General features: G+C 32.3%; 1 protein-coding gene and 2 long non-coding RNA genes across 3 annotated transcripts; 1 reads left to right on the top strand and 2 right to left on the bottom strand.

Moving 5' to 3' along the window:
* Nucleotides 1-6982: 6982 nt before the first annotated feature.
* On the bottom strand, nt 6983-9106 carry LOC124956088. The gene is made up of 3 exons (XR_007103089.1): nt 8992-9106; nt 8115-8873; nt 6983-7960 (listed from the first exon to the last, which is right to left on the bottom strand). It is a non-coding gene; the product is annotated as an uncharacterized LOC124956088 (long non-coding RNA).
* Nucleotides 8587-10346, top strand: LOC124956090. The gene is made up of 2 exons (XR_007103092.1): nt 8587-8663; nt 9203-10346. It is a non-coding gene; the product is annotated as an uncharacterized LOC124956090 (long non-coding RNA).
* Nucleotides 10347-16083: 5737 nt separating this feature from the next.
* Nucleotides 16084-19358, bottom strand: LOC124956085 (23 kDa integral membrane protein-like). Its single transcript, XM_047511462.1, has 4 exons — nt 19128-19358; nt 17627-17815; nt 17395-17526; nt 16084-17302 (listed from the first exon to the last, which is right to left on the bottom strand). The coding sequence occupies exons 1-4, from the start codon at nt 19236-19238 to the stop codon at nt 17135-17137; spliced, it is 600 nt and encodes a 199-aa protein (XP_047367418.1). The 5' UTR covers nt 19239-19358; the 3' UTR covers nt 16084-17134.
* Nucleotides 19359-22941: the final 3583 nt, after the last annotated feature.

The raw sequence follows: 22941 nt of genomic DNA, 5'->3' as shown, positions 1-22941 counted from the left end.
TCGTTGTATACGTCAAGTGGGGCTTAAGTGGTTTCATCTGTTATGTCGTCCGCTTTCGTATTTTGTGATTCTTTAGTTTCTTGAAGGTGCACGTGTTTACTTTTGGGTGTATACAATTCTTCCTCGCTCGAGCTTGTCCCTATTATGGGGAGTATTTGTTTATGAAGGTCTACGGGGTTTCGAGATAAGACGTCCGCGTTTACGTTTCTTTTCCCAGCCTTATATACGACGTTATACTCTTACTCGGCTAGCTTTAATCGCCAGCGTATTAATCTCGATATAGGATTTTTTACTGAATGCAGCTATTTTAGTGGCCTATGATCATGTGGCCTATGATCATACAGCTAATGAAAAGCTAGTACCGTAGAGGTCTAAAATAGTTTATCGAATATATGATGGCTAATAATTCTTTTTCTATGGTTGAATAATTCTGTTCTGGTTGGTTAAGTTATCTGGAAGTATACGCAATAGGTAGGTCCTTGCCTATCTCACCTTGGCATAGTATTCCTCCTATAGCGTAATTGGATATATCGGTTATAACGACGAAAAGTTTTGAGAAGTCTGGATATTGTAATAATGGTTCCTGACACAGTAAATTTACTAACGTTTTAAATGAAATTTCTTGGCTATTCTTCCATTTGAATGGTACATCTTTCTTTAGAAGATTCGTGAGTGGTTTACTAATAGCAGAAAAATTAGGTATAAATCTACTATAATAACCAGCTAAGAAATTGCTTTATAACATATATTTAATAACATCCTAAGAATTGCTTTATATTTTTTTCGCTGAACGGGGTACTGGGAATTCTTTTACTGCTCTTATCTTTCCGGGATCGAGTTTCACACCATCCGAACTGATTACATGTCCTAAATAAGTTACTTCTTTTTTAAGAAAGTTACAACTTTTCTGATTGTAATTTTAGTCCTGCGTTTTTTAATCTATCACATCATTTTCGATATTTAATAACGTGCTCTGAAAGAGAGCTGGAGTAGATTACTATATCATCTAGATATACGGAAAGCTCCAGTCCCGTGAGGATTGAATTCATTAATCTCTGGAATGTAGAAGGAGTATTTTTTAACCCTAAGGGCATTCGTGTGAATTCGTAATAGCTAATATGGTGTTGAAAATGCTGTTTTAGGAGCATCTTCTTTGCTCATCGCGATCTGGTGGAATCCAGATGCCAAATCAAACGTGCTGAAGTATTTAGCACTTCCTAACTGGTGTAATATTTCAGTAATGTTAGATAGAGGATAGCTATCTTTTACCGTTTTTTAGTTTAACATCCTGTTATCTATCACTAATCTCCATCTTTTCTTTCCGTCGGCGTCTGCTTTCTTTGGAACGATCCAGAGAGGAGAATTGTAGGGCGACGTTGATGGCTAGATGATCTCATTCCCTAAGAGCTCACTTATTTGTTTATTTATTTCTTCCTTATGTATGGGAGGGAAGCGATACTGGCGTACGGAAATTGGCGTTGAATCTACTGTTTCTATTTTGTGTGTTATAGTTTTGGTAAACGTAAGTTTATCTCCCGGTAAATGGAATAAGTCCAACGATTCTTTTATCATATGTTCTGCCATTCTTGCTTCTCCTGCGTTTAATGATTCCAAATTTATGCTTTGGAGAGCTTTAGCGTAGCGTTTATTAGTCTTATCTGCGGCTGGTCTACAGGGTCGAGTGAGAGAGGGGAGGATGTGGGAAAGACTGGTGATGGCCTTTGTCGATTGCATAACCTCCGTAATCTCGGTCTCGTGTGTGAGGCATTCTGTTTTCCGAGCGTCGTTATCTCAACCTAGGGGAGATAAAGTCCGCATACTGAGTTTACTAGCTTCTTTCGAAGAAATATTTTCGAAGGGGAGATAAGAATCTTTTAAAATTTCCTTATCTCTGTCCGTGCTTCTAGGTTCTGGAGTTGATAAGATATAAGTTTCGACTGTTTCAAAATCCTGGAGTTTGATTCTCGGAATAACGAGATTTACATCTTCCTCTTTGGTATTAAAACTCCTCATGAATGCCTCTCCGTTATTGCTGCTTACTAAGCCTTCGCCTGCGTAAATTCCTTCTCCCAAATTTAATGATGGCACATAGTCTATTTTATTTTTCTTGTCCGAAGTGCATATTTTAATTATGTTACTGGTTTGCACCAGTATGGTTATCTCCATCGACTTGACGAAAGGCATAATCATTCCGTGCCACTCTACGTGTTCTTTAATAAAGTTAATCTTTGTAGCATCTTTAAAAAAGTCGGATCCGATTATGCCACCATGTGGAATGGGAAAGGAGTCGGGAACAATATGGAATTCTACGGGGTATCCATAAATGTCGATGGTGTAAGAGCCATACGTACATATCGTTTCTTTTGTTATTCCACTTAATTTTATCTTTGATTCGTTGCACATTAGAAAATCGTCGACCATACCGATTTTTAATATTATATTAGGCTCTGACCCCGTGTCGATTAAAAATTCAATCTCTCCTTTCAAGTCTTTAGAAGTGATGACGACAGAAGGTGAACTCGGATCGCTGTTTAACCGGACTGTGCGGACGTAGTTGATTCGTCCGCTCTTACCGTCATTATCTGACGCGTTTACGCGTTTACCCCCGAAGTCGCGTTTCTCGACGGAGGGTGGTTCGCGTTTCCCGACTGGCGTTCTTGCCACTTCCTTTTGCGACATTCGTCGATTGTATGTCCGTAATTTCTGCAGTATCGACATTCTTTTGGATATGTAGGAGGCCAGGGAGGTCCTGCAGTAGGAGAAGTGTGAGACAGTCGAGGAGGAGGAGGAGGAGGAGGATATGATCTATGGGTAGGAGTACGCTTTTGAGAGTCTTGTGTATTCCTGTAACATTTGTCTCGCGTATGTCTTACTCTTTTACAATACGTGCAGATTTCACGTGCATCGTTAGTCCATGTTGTTCGTGTGTTCGCTCCTCTCGATTTCCGCGATTCGCGATAGTAGAAATCAGCTGATCGCTCGCGGATTGCCTTTTGATTGCCAAGCTTTTGCAGCCTTTCTTCTATTCCATTCATATTGCATTCTAGCATGCAACTCGATTGCTTTATCGCATACTTCTGTTAAACTCCTGCATTGACTAGCTAGCATGTATGGGAAGTACTCCATGGGGTGTCCGGCGCAGAAGCTATTGAGAGCTAATTCGTCAATTTCGCGTTTTTTCGTTTTGGACGCTTCCTCCCAGTACCCTTCTTCGTCCATGAGCGCTTCGTGTAGATCTCTTATCCTATCGATGTATTTGATCATTGGTTCACTCTCGTGCATTAATATGTTTCTAAGTTCAGCTCTGTAGAATTCTTTTGAATGCAGAGTTCTTAGTGTTTGTCTGAGTCGGTTGCATGAAGAGTTCATATTACGAATACAGTAAAACCTGTTTTTGCGCGGTGGATAGGGACCGCATAAAAGAAATCGTACAAAAAAATATTCGGAAATTTTACGAATTCTTACATATAATAAACAACTTTGTACAATATACTACCTAAAATTTTTTTTATGCGGTGGACAGGAACCGCATAAAAAAAGTCGGACTTAAAAAATGCATCAATGATTTATGAAATAGATGAGAGAATGCTTTCAATTAAATTAAATAATTAAATTAGACCTGAAGAAATTGTAAAAATATTTAATTCTTCATTGTAATATACATGAAGAAGTTTTCAAATTATACATTAAATAGTTCGGTGCTACTCGTCGTAATGAAAAACATGCATCTTCTTGTGATGAATTGGTACAAAATAGCTTTCGTCGCTTGAAGATAGGATTTCAATCGATTTGTTTTTTGGTACCATAAAGTCAGTGATCAGTATTTGTGACGACAGTCGACTAGTCAATTGCTTGTAAACATCACGATAGCGAGACATGCATGATCTCAGCTGTTTTTGGAATTTTAAGCGTCTTTCCGCATTGGTATCTTTTTTAAGAAAATGCGTTTCCAATTTTTTAGAAATCTGGATTCCTGCATATATTTTATCTGCTATAATAGATTTTTTTCAAAATGTAGCTGAAAGTTAATTTGATATAATGTTTCTTAAAATTTGTGATTATGCCCTGATCCAGTGGTTGTATAAGGCTAGTCGTATTTGGTGGTAAAAACACTATTTGTACATTAGGATGTACTATACAGGGATGACCGGGTGCATTATCTACAATTAGCAACGCTTTAAACGGAAGACCCATCTCTTCCATGTATTTTTCAACTTCTGATACAAAACAATCGTTGATTTCATGTTGCAGATACAGTTGATGTGACTCATACTTTTTTATTGGTCATGAAGTGTACTGAATATTCAGATAAATTTACGCCTTTTAGCGCATGTGGGTGTAAAGCTTTATTTATAATAAGTGGTGTTAACATCTTTGCACCGGAGGCATTACTGCAAAGAAGAAGTGTGATTCGATCCTTTGGCGCTTTAAAACCATTTGTAGTTTTCTCCGATTTCGCAATGAATGTTCGGCTGGGCAACTTTTTCCAGAATAACCCAGTCTCATCTGCATTAAATACTTGATCTGGGCAATATCCACCATCATCAATGATTTCCGCTAATACTTTGCGATAATTCATAGCAGCTGTTTCATCAGCGAACGCTGCTTCGCCTTGTATCTTCACATTGTGAAGTGCTTATCGTTGTAAAAATCCAGCAAACCAACCATTGCTCGCAGAAAATTTCACGTTTCGTAAACAGGATGACGAACTTGGTTTTAAATCCTTCAGTTGGTCTAACTGAATATATGTCTAACTTTTTCTTGAATTAATTCTTTATGAACAGGAATTCGTTTTTTAGTTAAATCTTTAACCCACAACACGAGAGCCTTTTCCGTCTTCTCTATTACAATATTTCTCGAATATGATGCTCTTTTATTACTGTCGTTTGTTGCACTATTAAGAGATTCATATATTTTACTCGCACGTTTGTGTATAGCTCTGATCGTGGATTCACCTAATTTAAATTCGTTAGCAACAGCTGTGAATCCTTCACCATCTGCTAATCTATTTAATATTAGAATTTTTGTTTCTAATGGAATTGTCTGTCTTTTTACTTTCTTTTGGCTATAATTATTCATTTTAAGGGAGTACTTATGTCTAAAAATAAAATAAAAATCATAAAAACTACATATAAATAGAAACAAAAGTAACTAATTTATTTACCTTTAATCTCACTATAAAATGAATCTTTAATCACGTAAATCGTGGATAAAACTCTGAATACGAAGCGTATACTGTTCGCACGTCGAGCGACAATATGTACGTAACTGACTCTGCCTTGTCAGGAGATTTGTTTAAAACAAATGAACAGAGCATCGCGAAGTCCAGATACATCGTTGTTAAGGAGACCACGTAATTAGAGTTCGTCCACAACATGTATATGTACATTGATAGAAAACATTAAACTGGTGCTAACGCCGCTAAGATTCATATACCGCATAAAAATAAATCGCACAAAAAAAATCGCACAAAAATAAAATCGCACAAAACAAATCGCATAAAAAAGGACCGCACAAAACCAGGTTTTACTGTATCATGTTTTTCTATTGAGTAGTCTGGTATCATTTGTCGCTCTCTTTTGCATGCTTTAATAAACGAGGTGAGAGGCATATTTTTCTCGTCAAAATGCGGTATCATTCCTAATGCTTCATTTATCGAGTGATGATCTGATTTGGAGCGGCTTTCGCTCCTTATGGCAAGGATTTCCTGCATCATAAACACGAGTGGATCTGTCTCTAATTTTGCCGTAGACGCACGTTCGGTCTCACGCCTTATTACTTCTTCGCGTTCGCGCATAGCTTACTTGCGCGCAACTAACTGAGATTTTATTTGAGCTAATTTTTGTTGAGCGTCCTCTAATTCTTGTTCAATGAATCGCCTAGGTCTAGCATTACGCGTTTCCATTCTTTCGATGGGTGTAACAAGTTTGTCAGAATGAGTTGCTTTATCAGATGAAATGCTGTATAAATCGCGTATCCCACCGTTGTCACCAGTTTTATGTTACGTACCACTTGGTACGGGCCTCAACAAAATATAAGTTCAAGACTTACCTTGAGGAGCTCTGACCTTCGTGAGATTTATGCCCTTTTTGGCCGTTACCTGCTACGTGCAGTTCGTGGCACGGGACGGACACTTATACGAACGGTTTTCCGATGAGGTGACCTCTTCAGTAGCGTTGACAGATGATGGATGATGAGGAATTTCTCGGATGTTTTTCACCTGGAGATCGGACGGTGATATGTTACTCGGGCTGTTGATTCTCTCTTCTACTATGATAGGTACGAGACGATAAGGAACTGTCTCGTGTATGTTGATCTCCTTTGGAAGAATTCCCAAATCCGAGTGATGGCAAACTGGATCGTAAAACGATGCGAGTAACCGGCGTAAATGATACTTTCTATCACCACGTCGTGTTCTCAGCATAAAGGAAGAAGTGATTTGGGAATGGACAATAATAAATCATGCGATTCGTACACACCTTTTTATTATGTGAACGATGTGATTACAATGATCATTATTCTGTAAAGGATGTGATTACAATGACTCGTGCGATTCGTACGCACCTCTAGTTATTGGGTGATTGATGTGGTTACGATAACTTGTGCGATTCGTACGCACCTCTAGTTATCGGGTAATGGATGTGTCATATAATTGTGTTAGTTACTTATGCAAATAAGATTCTTAACTTGTACGTTTCTTTGTAATAATGTTTGAAAACTCTTTTATATAATACGTAATACGTAAGGTATAATGCGTAAGGTGTCCCCACTTACTTCCTATACTTAACGATCTAAGAATAATGTTATTTGCAGGTATTTATATTCTAAGTATAAGAAGGATGTGGGATGTAATAGTATCAATGTTCCATTGGTATAACATTTGAGTAGATATTAAAGTACATATAGAATAATTCTTAATGTACCGTTGGTATATTTTGGATAGCTTCTTCACAGACAACAGTTTCCACAATTTGATTTTGAGTTTTTGTAGAAATCTTACGCAAGTTTTTTCCTAATAGATTACCAATAAATGTAACTGTTGGCATACATAATAACATTGATACTCTCAACTGAGGCTATAACATTATTACAGAAATAACACAACCAACAATTTGTGTAGAACTTCTTTAGCCTTGCGATGTACATATTGTGAATATATATTTGAAATTTTTGAAGATATATAAAATGTGCATACTTGTGTAACATATATATGTGCCAGCACAAATGTTGGTCTAAGAAGTATTTCCAAAGTATTCAATGTAGAATCATCTTTTTGTCTTGGACTATTTTTGTCACAATATTTATAATATTACCAACAGATTGCGGTATCCAAGAATTTAATATTGTAACTATTAGGGCGCTCTACAAATAAAAAAATATACAGTATGTAGTGAAACAATATGGATTTACACAAAGACGGTAGAAAATATCTCATCCGGTACCGCAACACTTGCACAATTAATTAAATTTATATTACCTAATAAATTGAATTTCTGTTGGTCGATAAATAAATTTTATATCTATCTATAATCTAATTTGATTAGAGTATTTGTTGTTATATCATTTTTATAAACATTTGAAGGAAGATAATTGTATTGTGTATGCTTAATTTACTTTTTATTAATATTTTCATACTTACTGACAAAGAAATCAATAAATACCAAATAATTGGATATAAATACTCCAAAAAGTCTTTCCATGAAAAATGTGATTGGTCAGTACTTCTTGTTACTTCATTATTTTGTTTATTTGCTTCGCATAAAACTTGTTTTATATTTATTTTTCATGTTTAGTTACATCTGTTGCTAATGTTCTTCAACCAACTTTATAAATGTTTGATAGAATCTTTTGTTTCTTGTACTCTTCTTTAATAGATGAACTAACTGTGGCATTGAAATCTCTCTTGAATTGAACGATGACATAACTCTTTCTTTTGGACGGATTATTTAGAAAGAGTTCTCTAAAAAAACGACTGAAGATTTATTATCTTTAATGATGTTCGATATTAGCAATAATATACAAAGATGACTTGTAAAAAAAAGGAAAAAAAATAGGAACATCAAGTATAATTTCTCTTACTAAAAGCTTATAATGATTTAAAAAAGAATAATTACCTTGCAGTTAAAGGAAAAATAAAGAATAATTCGTTATATCGAATAATTCGTAATAAAGACATTATAGTAAAATATTATTTTATGATATATCTATATATATTGAGAATATGGTTACGCTAATGATTTTCTTGAATATCATTTGAATATCGGTATTAACTTAACATAAGTGTTATACATAAAGGAATTATATGGTTATAAAAAACCATAGGATCAAACGTATCTATCAATTTTTTGAACAATGATTGATTATAAGATTAAGGTAACTTAACCTTATACGTCTAATATGGCCATTATTTCTTTATCAGTTTTGCATTTCTAGAATGCATTGTTAGATGGCACTGGTGAGTATAGGCTGTGACGACATCGTTGCGACTGTAACGCCTCCTCTGGCAAGACATATAATTAACATGCCTCGGCGCTATCAAACACACACATTGGAAACCAATTGGAAACCAAAAAAAGTGAGAAATACAAAGAAGACGACGAAAACACCGGGAACAAAAAAGAAATCATTCGTTCTTCTTGGGACCACAGCCATAGCTGTCGAAAGTAATTGTCAGATTAAACTACAGTGTACCTGAGAAATTGATATAAATATATCATATTTATTCCTTGATGTGCAAAGTTTCTTTTAATATAGTTGCTTGTCCACGAAAAAGGCATAGTTATATCAACTCACCATTAAAAGAATTTTTATTTACTTTCTTTTTTTTTTAACAAATATATAATCCCTATTTTTGTTTCTTTTTTCTCTATTTTCTATAAAAAAACATATTTATATAGAATAGTTTCATGATACATATTATTTATAAAATATAGTATTTATCACGGTAGACGAATAAATTAACAATAATAAAAAAATAATGAATCGATTTACTTTTTTTTTTGCATAGAGAATAAAAGAGATATCGAAAGATGCACCAAATAAAGTTTCCTAAATTTTAACATCGTTTTTCATCTCTGTCACTCGCCCAGTGAGAGAGAGTACTTCCATTCAACTATTATTCCCTCATATTCTACCACACTCATACTCTCTCATTCTTTTTTTCTTTCTTTTTGTCTTTCTCTTTCTCTTATACGGCAAATAGGTACCATCATCCAAATACATTTAGTCGTGCAGGGCAGGGGTGGCAATGACGTCAAGCCAACGTGAACCAATGAATTGTCTCTTAGTCGAATTTCTGGGGGTTAGGATGATCAGTATTGGGCATGCCTCGAGGGATCGTGCTGATATTTCAGGAGTGGGGATTGCTATAGTATGCCTCCAGATAATACCGAAAGAATTATTGTTAGGTTTTACGAAGCAGATACGCTCAGTAACTGAACAGCAGCGATGGTAAACGTCGAGAATCCTGCTTGGACAACGAAGGAAGAGTCGCGATACAGTTGACAGAGGCAATGGAAAATGAAGAGATATTCTGGGATCGAAGCACAAATGAAAGAGTTGTACGCTATGCAGCAGCAACTTCTGGAGATGATGGAAAAAAAACTTGATATGGAACTGCTAATCCAAGAACCACCCTTAAGAAGCATGCCATTAAGAAGAGGGAAGAAATGTTAACGTTTTGATGAAAAAGATCAAAGAGATGCAAGACTGCCATGCTGGAACGACAAGGTGAACTGAGGAATCATTTGATCATCAATGTTCGATGATCAAGTTCGCTGATCGAAAAACAGCATGATGAAGTTGACGGTGATGTTTCGGAGTTACCAGGGAAATTATCTATAAACGAGAAACCACACAAGGAATCGGACAATCTAAATCTTTATGTATTTTTGAACAGAAAAGTATAAAAATCAAAGAACAAAAAATAATAACAATTTAAAAATTACGAAAAGAAAAGAAAAGTTGCTAAGGTATGTAGTGTGTAAGATAAACAACATCGTAAATATTATTTCAACTCGGAGTACAATGAATGTATGTGAAGGAATAAGTGAGATAGATAATAAATTATTAGAAAGTGCATAGTAAAGTGTGTGAAATGTATCGGCAAAGTGTAGCCAACTGATGGTAAGTGATTTAAAAGAAAAGAAAAGATGATACGACGTTAAAGAGCGTGAAAAAAAAAAACATTCGGGAATAAATATATCTGCAGAATGGTGGAGGATACGTTTGAAGGTCTAGTGTTAATTAGTTATGTATATTTGTATGAGACAAATTGATCGAAGGTCGAAGTAATCAATAGGACAAAGAGCAATATGAATTACCAAATGCGTATGCACGAATGTGAATGAGAATGAGAAAGGCTACGGGATGCACGTGAGAAAAAGAACAATGGAGAGACCTTCTTGAGTAGACCAAGTCAAAAATAGCGATGAAAGGTCTCAATAGAGAGTAACAAGAAGAGCAGGAATAAAGAGTAATGAGTAAAGTCTTGAGTAGAACAGCGAAAGAGTAAAGAGTTGTAGTATTTTAATTATAATGCATTTATGAATACAATCTAAGCAAGAATAAACGATTCAAGTTAGTCAGTCTATATCTTCCAGACAGGATTACAAAGAATATCCGATATATATTAGGTTGAACGGAAAGTAATGTCGTTTCTGCGCATATCGATATTTGATTGTGATTAAAAATAAAAACTTGTTAAAAATTAATTCGTTTGAATTTAATTTAAGAAAGTGACATTACTTTCCGGTCCACATAATATATATAATACATGTATATATATATATTTTTTTTTGTTTTCCTTTTAATTAATAAATATTTATTTCATTTATAAAGGTATAAAAATCCGAAAGGACGAAAAATTGACGAATTTAAAATGAAACTATTAAACGAAATGTATAACGAATTACTGAACGAAAAAAACAGTTATAAATTTGAAAACATTAATAATTTGGAATATATCATTAAAAATATAATTAATGAAGATTTACTATTGCAATTATTCTATTTTGGAAATTTTTCGTAGTTTCGAAATGTACGATTAAGACTACATATATAATGTACATATACGTGCATATGTAGGCATATATGTGATGGCGAATACATTATAATACGAACAAATAAAAATGATAATTAATTGTAGCAGGCAACAGGTTTCACATATGAAAATCTCTTTATAAATGTAAACTGATCGTCTGTGGTAAACACATCTGTTCCACGAGCAGATGTTGCATTTGAAAATATATTAAGGGTCGGAACGTTTTGTTAGTTCCTGTCCTTGAATCAGTATAAATCTACCCTTGTAACTGGTTTTACTGGATGGGCAATAGACTGTCGCGATATTGTGAACTTGTGATAGAGAGAGAGCTAGAGGGGTGAGAGAGAGAAAGAGAAAGATGAGCGATATGGACAAATCTCATGTTAGCATTATCCGTTTAGAAAATACGTCAATGAGAGATTATGAAAAATTCAAATTGAAACATTGAACTTGTTCGTTAATTGTTATTTTAGATTTCCCATTTAAAAAAGTAGATAAATAAATAAAAATATAAAAAGTAAAAAATAATAAACAAATAAAAAGAAAGGATACATTAATCGTTAGAACATTTCCAACGCGAAAGTATAAAACTTTAGAAATATATTCTGAGACTTTTAATTAGCCGATATTTAATTACTTCGTTTAATTCCATTGACAATGACGGCCTTTCTAATAAATGAATGATTAATTGTAATGTTTTCTAGGAGGTACTTCAACTTTCCGAGAAGCTATATACTGGCTTACACTATTTTCTCTTTCCTGCTTGTTGTTTGAATTAAACTAAATGCAGTTTAAAACTGAGAAAACTGTCCCAAGGGAAGCAAGTATTTTCAATTGCATTAAATGAGACAAGCAAGAATGAAACCTCCAACTTGTTGGTTAATTGTTATTTAAGATTTTCAAAAGAAAATGAATAAATAAAAATAAAGAAAGATAAAAAAACGCGCACACATGTAGAAATAAAATTCGAGCACGTAGGTAATGCAAGTGGGTCGGAATTATCTTTTGACATGCACACATTTGCTTCTGGCCGATTTCACATGCTCTCTTCCCTCTCACTCATTCGTTATAACTCTCTCTCTCTCTCTCTCTCTCTCTCTCTCTCTCTCTCTCTCTCTCTCTCTCTCTCTCTCTTTCTCTCTCTCTCTCTCTCTCTTCCTCCGTCTTACTCGCTATCTATCTCTTCTTCCCGTTCGATTATTCGCTCTCTATAGAACCTGTACTTCTTATTCTTTCTTACTCCCTCCTATAAACCGTAAATACACCCACTGCTCCACTACTATTTTGCTGTAGTTAATTCTCCAGTTGCATATGTATGTGTGAATATTTATATTGAAAAGCACCGTTCTGTTTGACTGACTGATATGATGTTCATTACAATGTTTATAATATGAAGTAATTTATTAATTTATTAATGACTCCTGATATCCATGATAATAGAACTATTACTGATAATTATGCACGACATGGAAACGAAACTATTCCTGATGAAATTATTTTTTTATTTTTGTACACAATCATATTTATCTAAGAAAGGTAAATGTAAGTATAATAAAAAGTAATTTTTTTTTATTTTTTTTTTTTTTTTATAATTAAAATGATTTTACGTATTTTTAGATTCTATGATAAATGATATAATATAATAAATATTTTGAAAATATCTTTCTTGCAATGGTGTAAACGCTACGCTTGGAGCCGTTACCCATGATTTTATAATAGTTTACGCCATCAATATATGTAATTTTTAACTTATTTTGATAATCAGATTCTTATTTTAAAGAGAAAAGTACAATCTAAGACACATCTTTCTTAAATTTTTGAAAAAGCTTTATTTTCTTTGAAAAAAATCGTACTAAGGAATGATATTTCTTCGAAAATAGTTTATGCACAAATACAAAACTAACTTAAAAAATCTAGAAAGATGTGTCTTGTATTAAATATTTTTCTTTAAAACAATATCGTATTTATCAAAATTGATCGTAAATTACTTCTGTTCTAATTGATGGCGTAAATATTTTCGACATTTTTCGTCAAGAAAAAGTTTTGTACTTTGGCCACTCTCGAAATTTGCAGCAAAAGAGAAAAATTTTGGAACTCCATTATCGATTTTCATATTTCACGTTTAAATGACGTGTGTTTATATACATAAAGTAACGATTGGCTGCCTGTTTGTGTGCGTTAACAGCTGATTTTCTGAATATTTCCAGATACAGTAACTTCCTTGATTATTTTAATGAGTTTTAGACAGATGATTCTTTCAGATGGAAAAATAAGAAATTACGTGTCCAATCGTTTATATCAATGGATCTGAGTTTCTAAAATATTGTTAAATTTTTGATAAATTTGTAGTTCCTTTTAGATTTTATACATTAAAAAGACATAGGCTCTATTTATTATTATTATATTATCTATTTATTATTGTAATAGTAATAGTAATAATAATAATAATAATATGAAGTTAACTTCTACAGAGGAAACTATAACAAAATAGGGCTGAGACAAAAATGTCACAGATAATATGGAAACAAATTCGTGTATTGATCTTTACTAAAAATAATATATAATATATATGTTCATTATTGATTAATTCTGAAAAAATAATAGACAAATATATATATATACTTTATATGCATTTGTCATTAAACAAAATTATACTGCTGCTATGATCTAGCACAGATCATCGTGAAATTCACGTTAATCCTCAGTAGAAGAAATAAATATAAGAGATCGAATACTAAGACTTTATTAAATTATTAAATTAGGAAAAAAATATAAATTAATTCATTATTTTTATTTACATTGATACGATAAAAAAAAATTAACATAATTATATAATTACGAGAACTTCGATTCCTGAATTACGAATCTAGATCCTCGTCAATGTAATTTTCGTGATGGTTTTATGCATGAACACTTAACAAATCGTGTTCTTAATATTTCGACACATGACCGCCCATCGATAGATAACGTTTAACCCTTTCGCTCTGACGGGCGTATATATACGCCTTCGAAGAATGACCATTCATGTATGAAGAGCGTATATATACGCTCTGAAAAAGTGGGCGCTCGAGTAGGAAGAGCGTACATATCACATATATTTTGATTTCATACTTTACATGAGATACTTTTTCGTTAATCGAGTATCTGTCAACGCTGCATGCCTTAAAAGCAATTAACTATCATGAAATAAAACACTAACGACAAGACGATATTGTGTTTCGTTTTAACGATACACAGTTTCAGTCTTCTTTAGAACATTGCCAGCGACGAATATATACCAGTAAATATTCAATTTCTGCCTTTGTGATAATATGTTGAGTTTTAAAATATTTAATTTTTTAGACCCATTATCAAAACATGCGGAAAAGAAAATTTAAGAGAATATTCTTCGCGAGTGAGAGCAGACACGATTTATATTCGGCATTAAATACTTTAGTAATTTCGTTGTATTAAAAATATTACATGAACATTATAATAAAATATTAAAAAAAAATAATAAATTTTGATTATACATTTTTATATTTTAGAAAGTAAGATGATATTACTGAATATAATAAATGTCATTGTAAAATTTAGAGAAAAAGAAATGACTTCTAATTACTTCGTAGCATTCCGTACTTCAGTGTCAACTACTCAGTAATGCAATCCGTTCACAGCGATCACATCGTGGCGCAAGCGCTCCGGAGCGAATGAGTTAATCCTCTGCACTTCGAACAATTTTTAATATCAACAACTCCGAGTCATTTTTATTATGAGCTATCCAGCTATTCCAGGAGTATTTCGTCAGATTGATTACAATATGCATATACCAAAATATCTCGCTACATGTATAAAAATACAAAGTTGTTCATGGATGCTGTCGCAGCAGCGAACAACAGAATGCAAATAATGAAATGATACCTGATGAAAAGTATCTTCTTTTGTTTCCGTTCATTATAGTTTCTTCTTGTCTTACTATCTAATGATCGTTATGCATTTGTTTTCATATTGTTTCTTACTCACGATAAATCGAAGCTAATTGTCTTTACTATTATAATATAAAATGTATTAACACGTTGACTGCCACGTCACCCATATTCGGGTGACAGTAGAATTTCTGATTGGGTTGTGTCACCTGTATTGGGGTGACGCTTCTTTGACTACTTGCGAAGGATATTCGTATGTGTTTGAAAAGATATTTCGCAGAGGAAATAACAAAACTATTGAATATTAATTATTATAAACTATATTTATTAATATAAACTTAAATTTATAATGAATATTTATTAATATAAACTATTGTTATAAAAGTAATACGAAAATGGTTTATTAAGAAAATTATGTAAAATGTAAAACTTTAAAACATTCTATACAAAGCTGAGATTGGTCAGGACAATTTGGACAATAAGTTGTTGTTTTCTTTAAATTCTAAAGTAAACAAATTTTAAATAAAAAAAAAATTAATGCTTTGCAGTCGAGGGCTCCGGAGCGGAGCCATTTAAAATTTGTCTTCAAACTCGAGGGCTCCTCTACGGCGACAATGCAAATAATTTTCAGTTTTTAACATAAGGAGAAAAACAAATCGTAAAAACTATTTATAGTATATTTCATTTTTGATAACAAATGACGGTCGCGGCTCGCGGATAATTATGCTTCTCATAAACAATTAAAAAAAATAATAACATACAACGTTGACTTTTCTTTTAATGCGTATATCATTAATTTACATGTAAATATGATCTTTTCACTAAAATTGCTTCGAGTTGCTGGTAATATGGAATGAAAAAAATTTCGAGCGCAAAGGATTAAAAAAGAATTTTTTTTTCTTTCTTATAAAAAAATTTTTTAATAAAATTTTTAAAAAATTGTTATTATTTTTCACGGTACGCGTGGCCTGAAGGAGATTTTACTGAAAACGCGCGTGGCAGTCAACGTGTTATATAATATTTCTATGTATATAAATAATGTTTAAGTACATTTTTATTATTATTATTATTATTATTACATTACATTATATTATATTATTATTGTTATTACTTTCAGTAGTAATAGTAGTAGTAGTAGTAGTAATAATCGATGTAGATTAGAGTGGACTAGTCTTACAGGGGAAACCACATAAAAAAAAATAGCGGTAGGAGTTTTATTTCATGGATAGTGTGGAAATGAATTCGTTTTAATTTGTATTAAAATAATATAATATATAAGTATTCACTAATTATTTACAAAAAAATATTCGACATATTCTTATTTTTGTCGAAGATTTATATATTAATTCTTATACGTGTCAATTATATTTATTAATTTCTATACATTTATTGTGAAACAAATTCGTACTGACTTCGTATCTAGCACGGAGATACATGTTACCATCAAAGAGAGATACACATATGAGAGACTGAAAAGAACGATTTCACAGTCTACTAACACTATTTACTTTACCACAAATGAAACAGATTATTAAATGTGCGTGAAACGAAAATAACCAATACAAGCTTATATTCCAATACAATAAACGCATAGTGGCGATAACATTATATACTTTAATAATATTGACTTCAATAATATTGACAAGAATAAAATTAACAGTAGAGATCAACAAAGATCCAACTATCGCAGTTACGTAAAGTTATAATTTATAAATATTGTTGAAATTTTTGTTTCATTTTATTTCTTAAATCGATATTTATATTGACTTAAATTAGAAAAAAAGTTTCTTTGTATTCTTTCAGCCATTGATATTACTATCGTACAACTTTGGTAGTATTTAATCAATCAATACGTTAATAATGGCTTGCGTTTAAAAGGTGACATATTACTGAGTATTTTTAGAAAGGTTATAATTATATCAAAAATTTGATTTACTTTTGCATTAAAATACGAAGAAACTTTCTCCTCAATTTAATATATCAATTAGTAATATCAATAATTATTATAATTTTATGGATATTGATTAGAATTATTAATAATATCAATTGTCTAGAATTATCGATGTACATTGGATTTATTCAATATTATGATTAATTTTTACAATAATACAATTAAAGCGATCATATTTAACAAATGAATAATATTACTTACATGATTATTTTATTGATAATCTATGAAATGTCTATCCTATACGCGATCGGTCCTTCGGCGTTCAATTTCTGCAATATTAATCATATCGACTAAAAAACTTGTTAAACATGCTCCAATTATTGGAAATAATAATAGTCCAATAATAATACTATCCGTTAATTCGACATTACTCTTGACGATTCTAAATATAATTTGGCAACAACTCTGTAATTATTAGGGAATATAATATTAAATATTATTATTTCGAGATATTTTTATATTATTACAAATATTTTACTAAATTTCCTTAATTATACCTCGGTGTATATTTTATTAGGATCAGACGCTGACATGCTAATCAATCTTTCGTTTATCGTCTGAATACAAATATAAATCAATGTAATTGCACCAAGTTCCAATAACAATATGGTCGTTAAAAATGCTCCATACTGCGAATTAAATGAAACATTAATTTAACACATTTTTTTCATTTCATTATTCTTTTATAATTTTTCTTTTAATTGAAAATAGAATATTGTTACAGTTTACCAGATAGATCAAACCAGAATGCTTTAGAATCGTAGAACAGCATCCAAATTGTGCAGATAGCATCCAAACTATACCAAGTATAGCAAGTGCTAATATCATTGTTCGACCTCCTACTGGATTGTTAATATAATAATCTTCAAATTTAAAACGTATCAATATGCTCGCACCCACTATTAGCATACCTGTTGCCTATGAAAAAAAGTTATAAATAAATATGCACGTATAAATAAATATCATTGTTATTATTTCGATTGATCATTCTTATTAATTTTCCCGAGAACGTATAATAATTAATAAACTTCATATGAATTATATTTTAACATAAAATTCATTATTTAAAAGATAATATTAATGATGATAATATTAATAGGACATATTGAAATGCTTGAACATTTTTAAATTATTATTTTCGAATACTTCATAATTATTTCAATTAAACGATCTAAACATTAATGTTTAAAAAAAAAATCATTAAAAATTGTCAAAATATTTTGATCCATTTGTTGTATTATTTTTATTAAAAATACATTCAAGTCTTCTGAAAATGTTAATAATGTTCAATTAATCTTTCAGTATGCTTTCTAAATATTTTAATTATTTATTTAAAAATTTCAGTCAATATTAAAAATTTTATTTTTAACAGAAAAAACGTCAGACTCTCCTTGAAATTTTGTGAAATGAAGTTTCGTTACATATAAACGGAAAATAGATTAATTAAAAGACTAAAACCAAAAGGTTTAATTACAGAATCAATCAATGTCGTTTCGTTTGCGGTTTTTCTCAAAAACAATTGTATCATGTATCTCTATTCTAATCGATTAACTAATCCATAAACAAGCTATTCAATTAATGTCAAACAAATAAATGAGCAAATCAACTAGTGTCATTGATTCGTCAAATAGCAAACTGTTGTGCAGCAGTTGATTTTATGTACGATTACACTAATTAACCACTTGACATACAATTAAAATGAGCATCGACGCATCCGTAAGATACCATTTAATTTAGCTCAATTATATACTGCCCGATGTTAGCCAAAGACAGTTCTTGATGTCTCGGAGACGTCAAAGTCTACAATGGCACATGAAATGAATGACGTCTCAGAGACGTCATTGTATGTCAAGTGGTTAATCATGTAAATGTTTAAACAGAAATATCCTAATTTAGATAATTCTAATTATACATTCTTTTTGGTTTAATATTGTAGAATAATATATCAAAGATAAATTACACTGTATAAAATATAATGTAAAAAAAAAAAAAAAATAAAAAAGTTATATAATTTTCTATAGCAAATAACATAGTATATTATAAACCAATAAATCATAGTATTGGATATAAAATTGTATAAAATAGTGTATAATATAGCGTCTCTAATAAATATAATGCATAGATACGTATATAGAATTACACAATTGCCTGATATAAGAAAAAAGTCTATAAAAATAAAGTCTTCCATTAGATATGAAAAGTTATAAAATTCAAATATCACTTATCTTACCCAGAATATACAAGAGAAAAATACGAGGAGTGTCTTCATTATTGTCACTTTATCAGCCATTTTATATTCGTTATCTTTTCTTCGGTATATACTTCTTTGCTTTTGACACATCACATACGCTGTCTTTTAACGAATGACAGTTACAATCAATTCGAGTGAGAAATCCCGGTTTCCCTCCCTATTTTTCTATCACACCTTCACACCCAATCCTGGACTTCGTGTTCGAGCGTGCGCCGTTTAGTTTTAATTTAGCAAATATTGACGCAATCATAAATTACAAATTACATCATTACAAATATTAATATGGTACCAATAATTTTGATTTTCATTCTATTTTTTTTTTTTTTTTTTTTTTTTTTTTTTTTATTCTTTTTTCTCTCCTTTCGATTGCTCCTATCGATTATACTCCATATCCATATGCATATCCTTTTGATCATTTTACTTTTTAAAAATTGTTCACTTACACGTACATCTCTCAAGTGTTCACAGAACTTTTTCCTGAGGATTATATATCACTACTGGAAATATCTACCTTTGCAAATTCTTTAGATACTCACTATAAAAGAGCATAGATAAAAAATACATTGCAAAAGGTTATGCATTTTTTAAATATAGCATAAAGTCAAGCATATAGCTTCAATAATGTGTTTGATCGGACAATAAATAAACATTGAAAGTAGATGCCTGAAATATCCATTGACACTCTCTAGTCTACAAAATCATCAAAACAAAAGGATAACACATAGGATTGTTTAAACATTTGGAAGAACTATAATGACCCGTTTCCGATCAATAGTCATCTTTCCTTTCCATGGATTGATTGTATTTCATTTCCGCTCTGTTTTACCCCTTTCCTACTCTCATTACTGTTCTTGTGGACAGTTTGAGAGACACCAAAAAGTCAGTCAACCTTTCGAACTTACATCATTTAGATCTCCAAGTCGTATTAAAGATTACTCTTTTAGAAATAGCTAGCACAACTAACTTTACGTTAATATACACGAACACATCTAGGATTGTATCTTACTTCAACAAATAATGGGTTGTTCGGAAAATAATTTCGTTTTTTTTTTGTGAAAATGAAAGACAATTTTCGTATAATGAACAAATATTTTATTAAATTATATATTGGCCATTCTGGTCCAATACCTTTTGTCACCTTTCTGATAGTAGCATGATTCCACGCTCATAAAATTTTTGGTCTTTGGTGGCAAAAAACTGATCGATGTGGTTTTTGACCTCCTCATTCGAAGTAAAAGTTTTATCGTCTAAAAAATTTTGCAGAGACCGGAACAAATAATAATCCGAAGGTGCCAGATCTGAAGAATATAGTGGGTGTGGCATTGTATCCCATTCAAGCTGTAAAAACTTTTGGCGAGAGACCAAACTTGTATGGGGTCTCGCATTATCTTGGAGGAACACTACATCTTTTCTGTTGATTAATTCTGGCATTTTTTCTATTGAAGTGCATCATTCAGTTTGTCCAGCTGATGACAGTAGACTTCCGAATTAATTGTTGTGTTATCCGGTAAAATCTCAAAAAAACGATTCCTTTAAAATCCCACCAAACAGATAGCATCACCTTTTTTTGATGGATATTGGCTTTGAAAATGCTTTGAGCCGGTTCATCTTTTTTGCTCCATGATCTCTTGCATTTAACATTATTATATACAACCCATCTTTCGTTCCCAGTAATGATGCGCTTCAAAAATGGATCATTTTCGTGACGTTTGAGAAGCGAATCACAGACATCAACGCGACGACACAAATTTCTCTCCGTGAGAACATGGAGAACCCATATATCGAGCTTCGAGGTTAAACCCAAGCCTTTCAAGTGATCATAAACAATTAAATTTGATAAATTTAACCTTTTACCGATCTCACGTGTTGTTATTCGCCGGTTTGCATCAACTAATGCCTTTATCGTGTCTTTATCAACCGGCCTTCGAGAACATGATGCATCTTCGATATCAAAATTGCCGGATCGAAATTTTGCAAACCAGTTCTGGCACTGGCGTACTGTCAATATACCTTCTCCATACACATCGGTTAATTTCTTTCTGGCTTGAACAGCGTTTTTACCTTTTTTGTAGTAAAAAAGTAAAATATGACGAAAATGCTGCTTATTGCTCTCCATATTTAAAAGGGCACCAACCAAAAACTACTGCGTAGAATCAATTGGACTTTTTCATACACAAATCTTGTTATATCAGCTCTCAAAACATATAATGATTATGCGGCTTAAGTGTGAAGTTGGGTGCAAAAAAATACAATTAAATCTTCTGTCGGGAAAAAAAACGAAATTGCTTTCCGAACAACCCAATATACTGCGATATTTAATTCGCGCTATATTCATTACCGCGCATCTATCTCACGAGTTTCATGGGATCCTTCAAAAAAATTCACATTCTCTCAGTAATTTTCAAGAACGTGCCGAACGGTCTTTTGCTAATGACCTTCAACGTAATCCTAGCCTTGTGTTGTCGTTCTTATTAATCGTGACCAGTGATAGAATTAAAAAGAAACGTAGGAAGATTCTCCGTGCAAATCGACTATCATCGCTGGACCGATGTGAGAAGCGTATCTGAAAGCAGTCTCGTAGTTGCGCCCCTCACGACGCAATATAATTTTGGTCTTTCGAGCCAAATATTGGTAACACTGATCCTGTGGGCAGCCTAAGAAGCAGCCAAATCACCACGTAAGGAAACGGACCAGTCGAGTTTATTTGCAGCCTATCCTAAATAACGAATTATCAGAGAATCAACGAACTGTTGGAAATCGCAGTGATGAAGTCCGCTAGACTCATCAACCTGGTAGCATTACATCTTTCAAGTAAGACTACTTATTTTTCCTTTCCTATTCTCTTCCTCAGTGGAAGCCTCTGCCGTAGAAAACTTAAGTGGCTTAAAGTTTAAGCGTTGAATTTTCAAAGCTCAATTAACGCGTTTTAAAGATATAATTCAATTTTGTCGAATGAATGGGAACATATATCATTTAAGGTCAAAAATTAATCATATGAAGGAAAGCTTCACTATTTTTAATGAAATTCAAGATACTTTATTAAAGTATTTCCCCGTTGCGTAGACGTACTTAGACGAAAAACTTGATATTGAGAATAATTATGTAAAAACATTGTCAATTGCGGAAAGATTAATAGTAATAGTAAAATCGAGTAAAGTTTTATAATCTAAACGATGATCAAACGATATATCTATCGCGAATCACACTGCCCAATTTTAGCGGTCGATATAAAGATTGGCTCGGTTTCGCGAATCAATTCAAATCTTCCATTCACAATAATCGTTCCCCGGACGACTGTAGGCGTTTAATTTATCTAAAATCGTGCCTACAAGGCGAACTCACCTTCATCATTTTTCGATTCAATTCATTTCATTTATAAACATTACCGTGTCAAATTATGCTCTCGCTTGGAGCAACATTGATTGACTATTACAATCAGCCAAAACTGCACTGCAACGTGGTATGAAGATCTCTGATCGAATGGATTTCTTATCTTGAATCAATTATTTAAATTTTTACATGAAATGAGAAGCTTACTCTTACAGACATATTCAATCTCATCAACGATTATTGCATAGAAGCAACCACGATTAAAAAAATTCTTCCGGCACATATTAAACGCGAAGATTATCCTAAATTTTAAAATATATACATGCTATCAAAACCGCAGCAAGCTTTCTCAAAGACATGCTTTGCATCATCCGTGCCACAAATCATTATGCATTCAAATATCATAAGTTAATCGAAGCAACGATCGAGTAACATGGCGAACAATGTCGAAAAAATAAAACCT

This window comes from Vespa velutina, chromosome 20 (genome assembly GCF_912470025.1).
Source record: "Vespa velutina chromosome 20, iVesVel2.1, whole genome shotgun sequence".
Classification (NCBI taxonomy): Eukaryota; Metazoa; Arthropoda; class Insecta; order Hymenoptera; family Vespidae; genus Vespa; species Vespa velutina.
Note: the sequence above shows the minus strand (reverse complement) of the source record. Positions and strands in the feature narration are given on the sequence as shown.

What these genes read in the sequence shown, in the direction of transcription:
- LOC124956085 (XM_047511462.1), bottom strand. Translation starts at nt 19,238, where the DNA reads ATGTGTCAAAAGCAAAGAAGTATATACCGAAGAAAAGATAACGAATAT. An exon ending in TTTTCTCTTGTATATTCTGG is followed by an intron (nt 17,816 to 19,127) that starts GTAAGATAAGTG and finishes TTTTTTTCATAG; the next exon opens with GCAACAGGTATGCTAATAGT. An exon ending in ATTCTGGTTTGATCTATCTG is followed by an intron (nt 17,527 to 17,626) that starts GTAAACTGTAAC and finishes TTTAATTCGCAG; the next exon opens with TATGGAGCATTTTTAACGAC.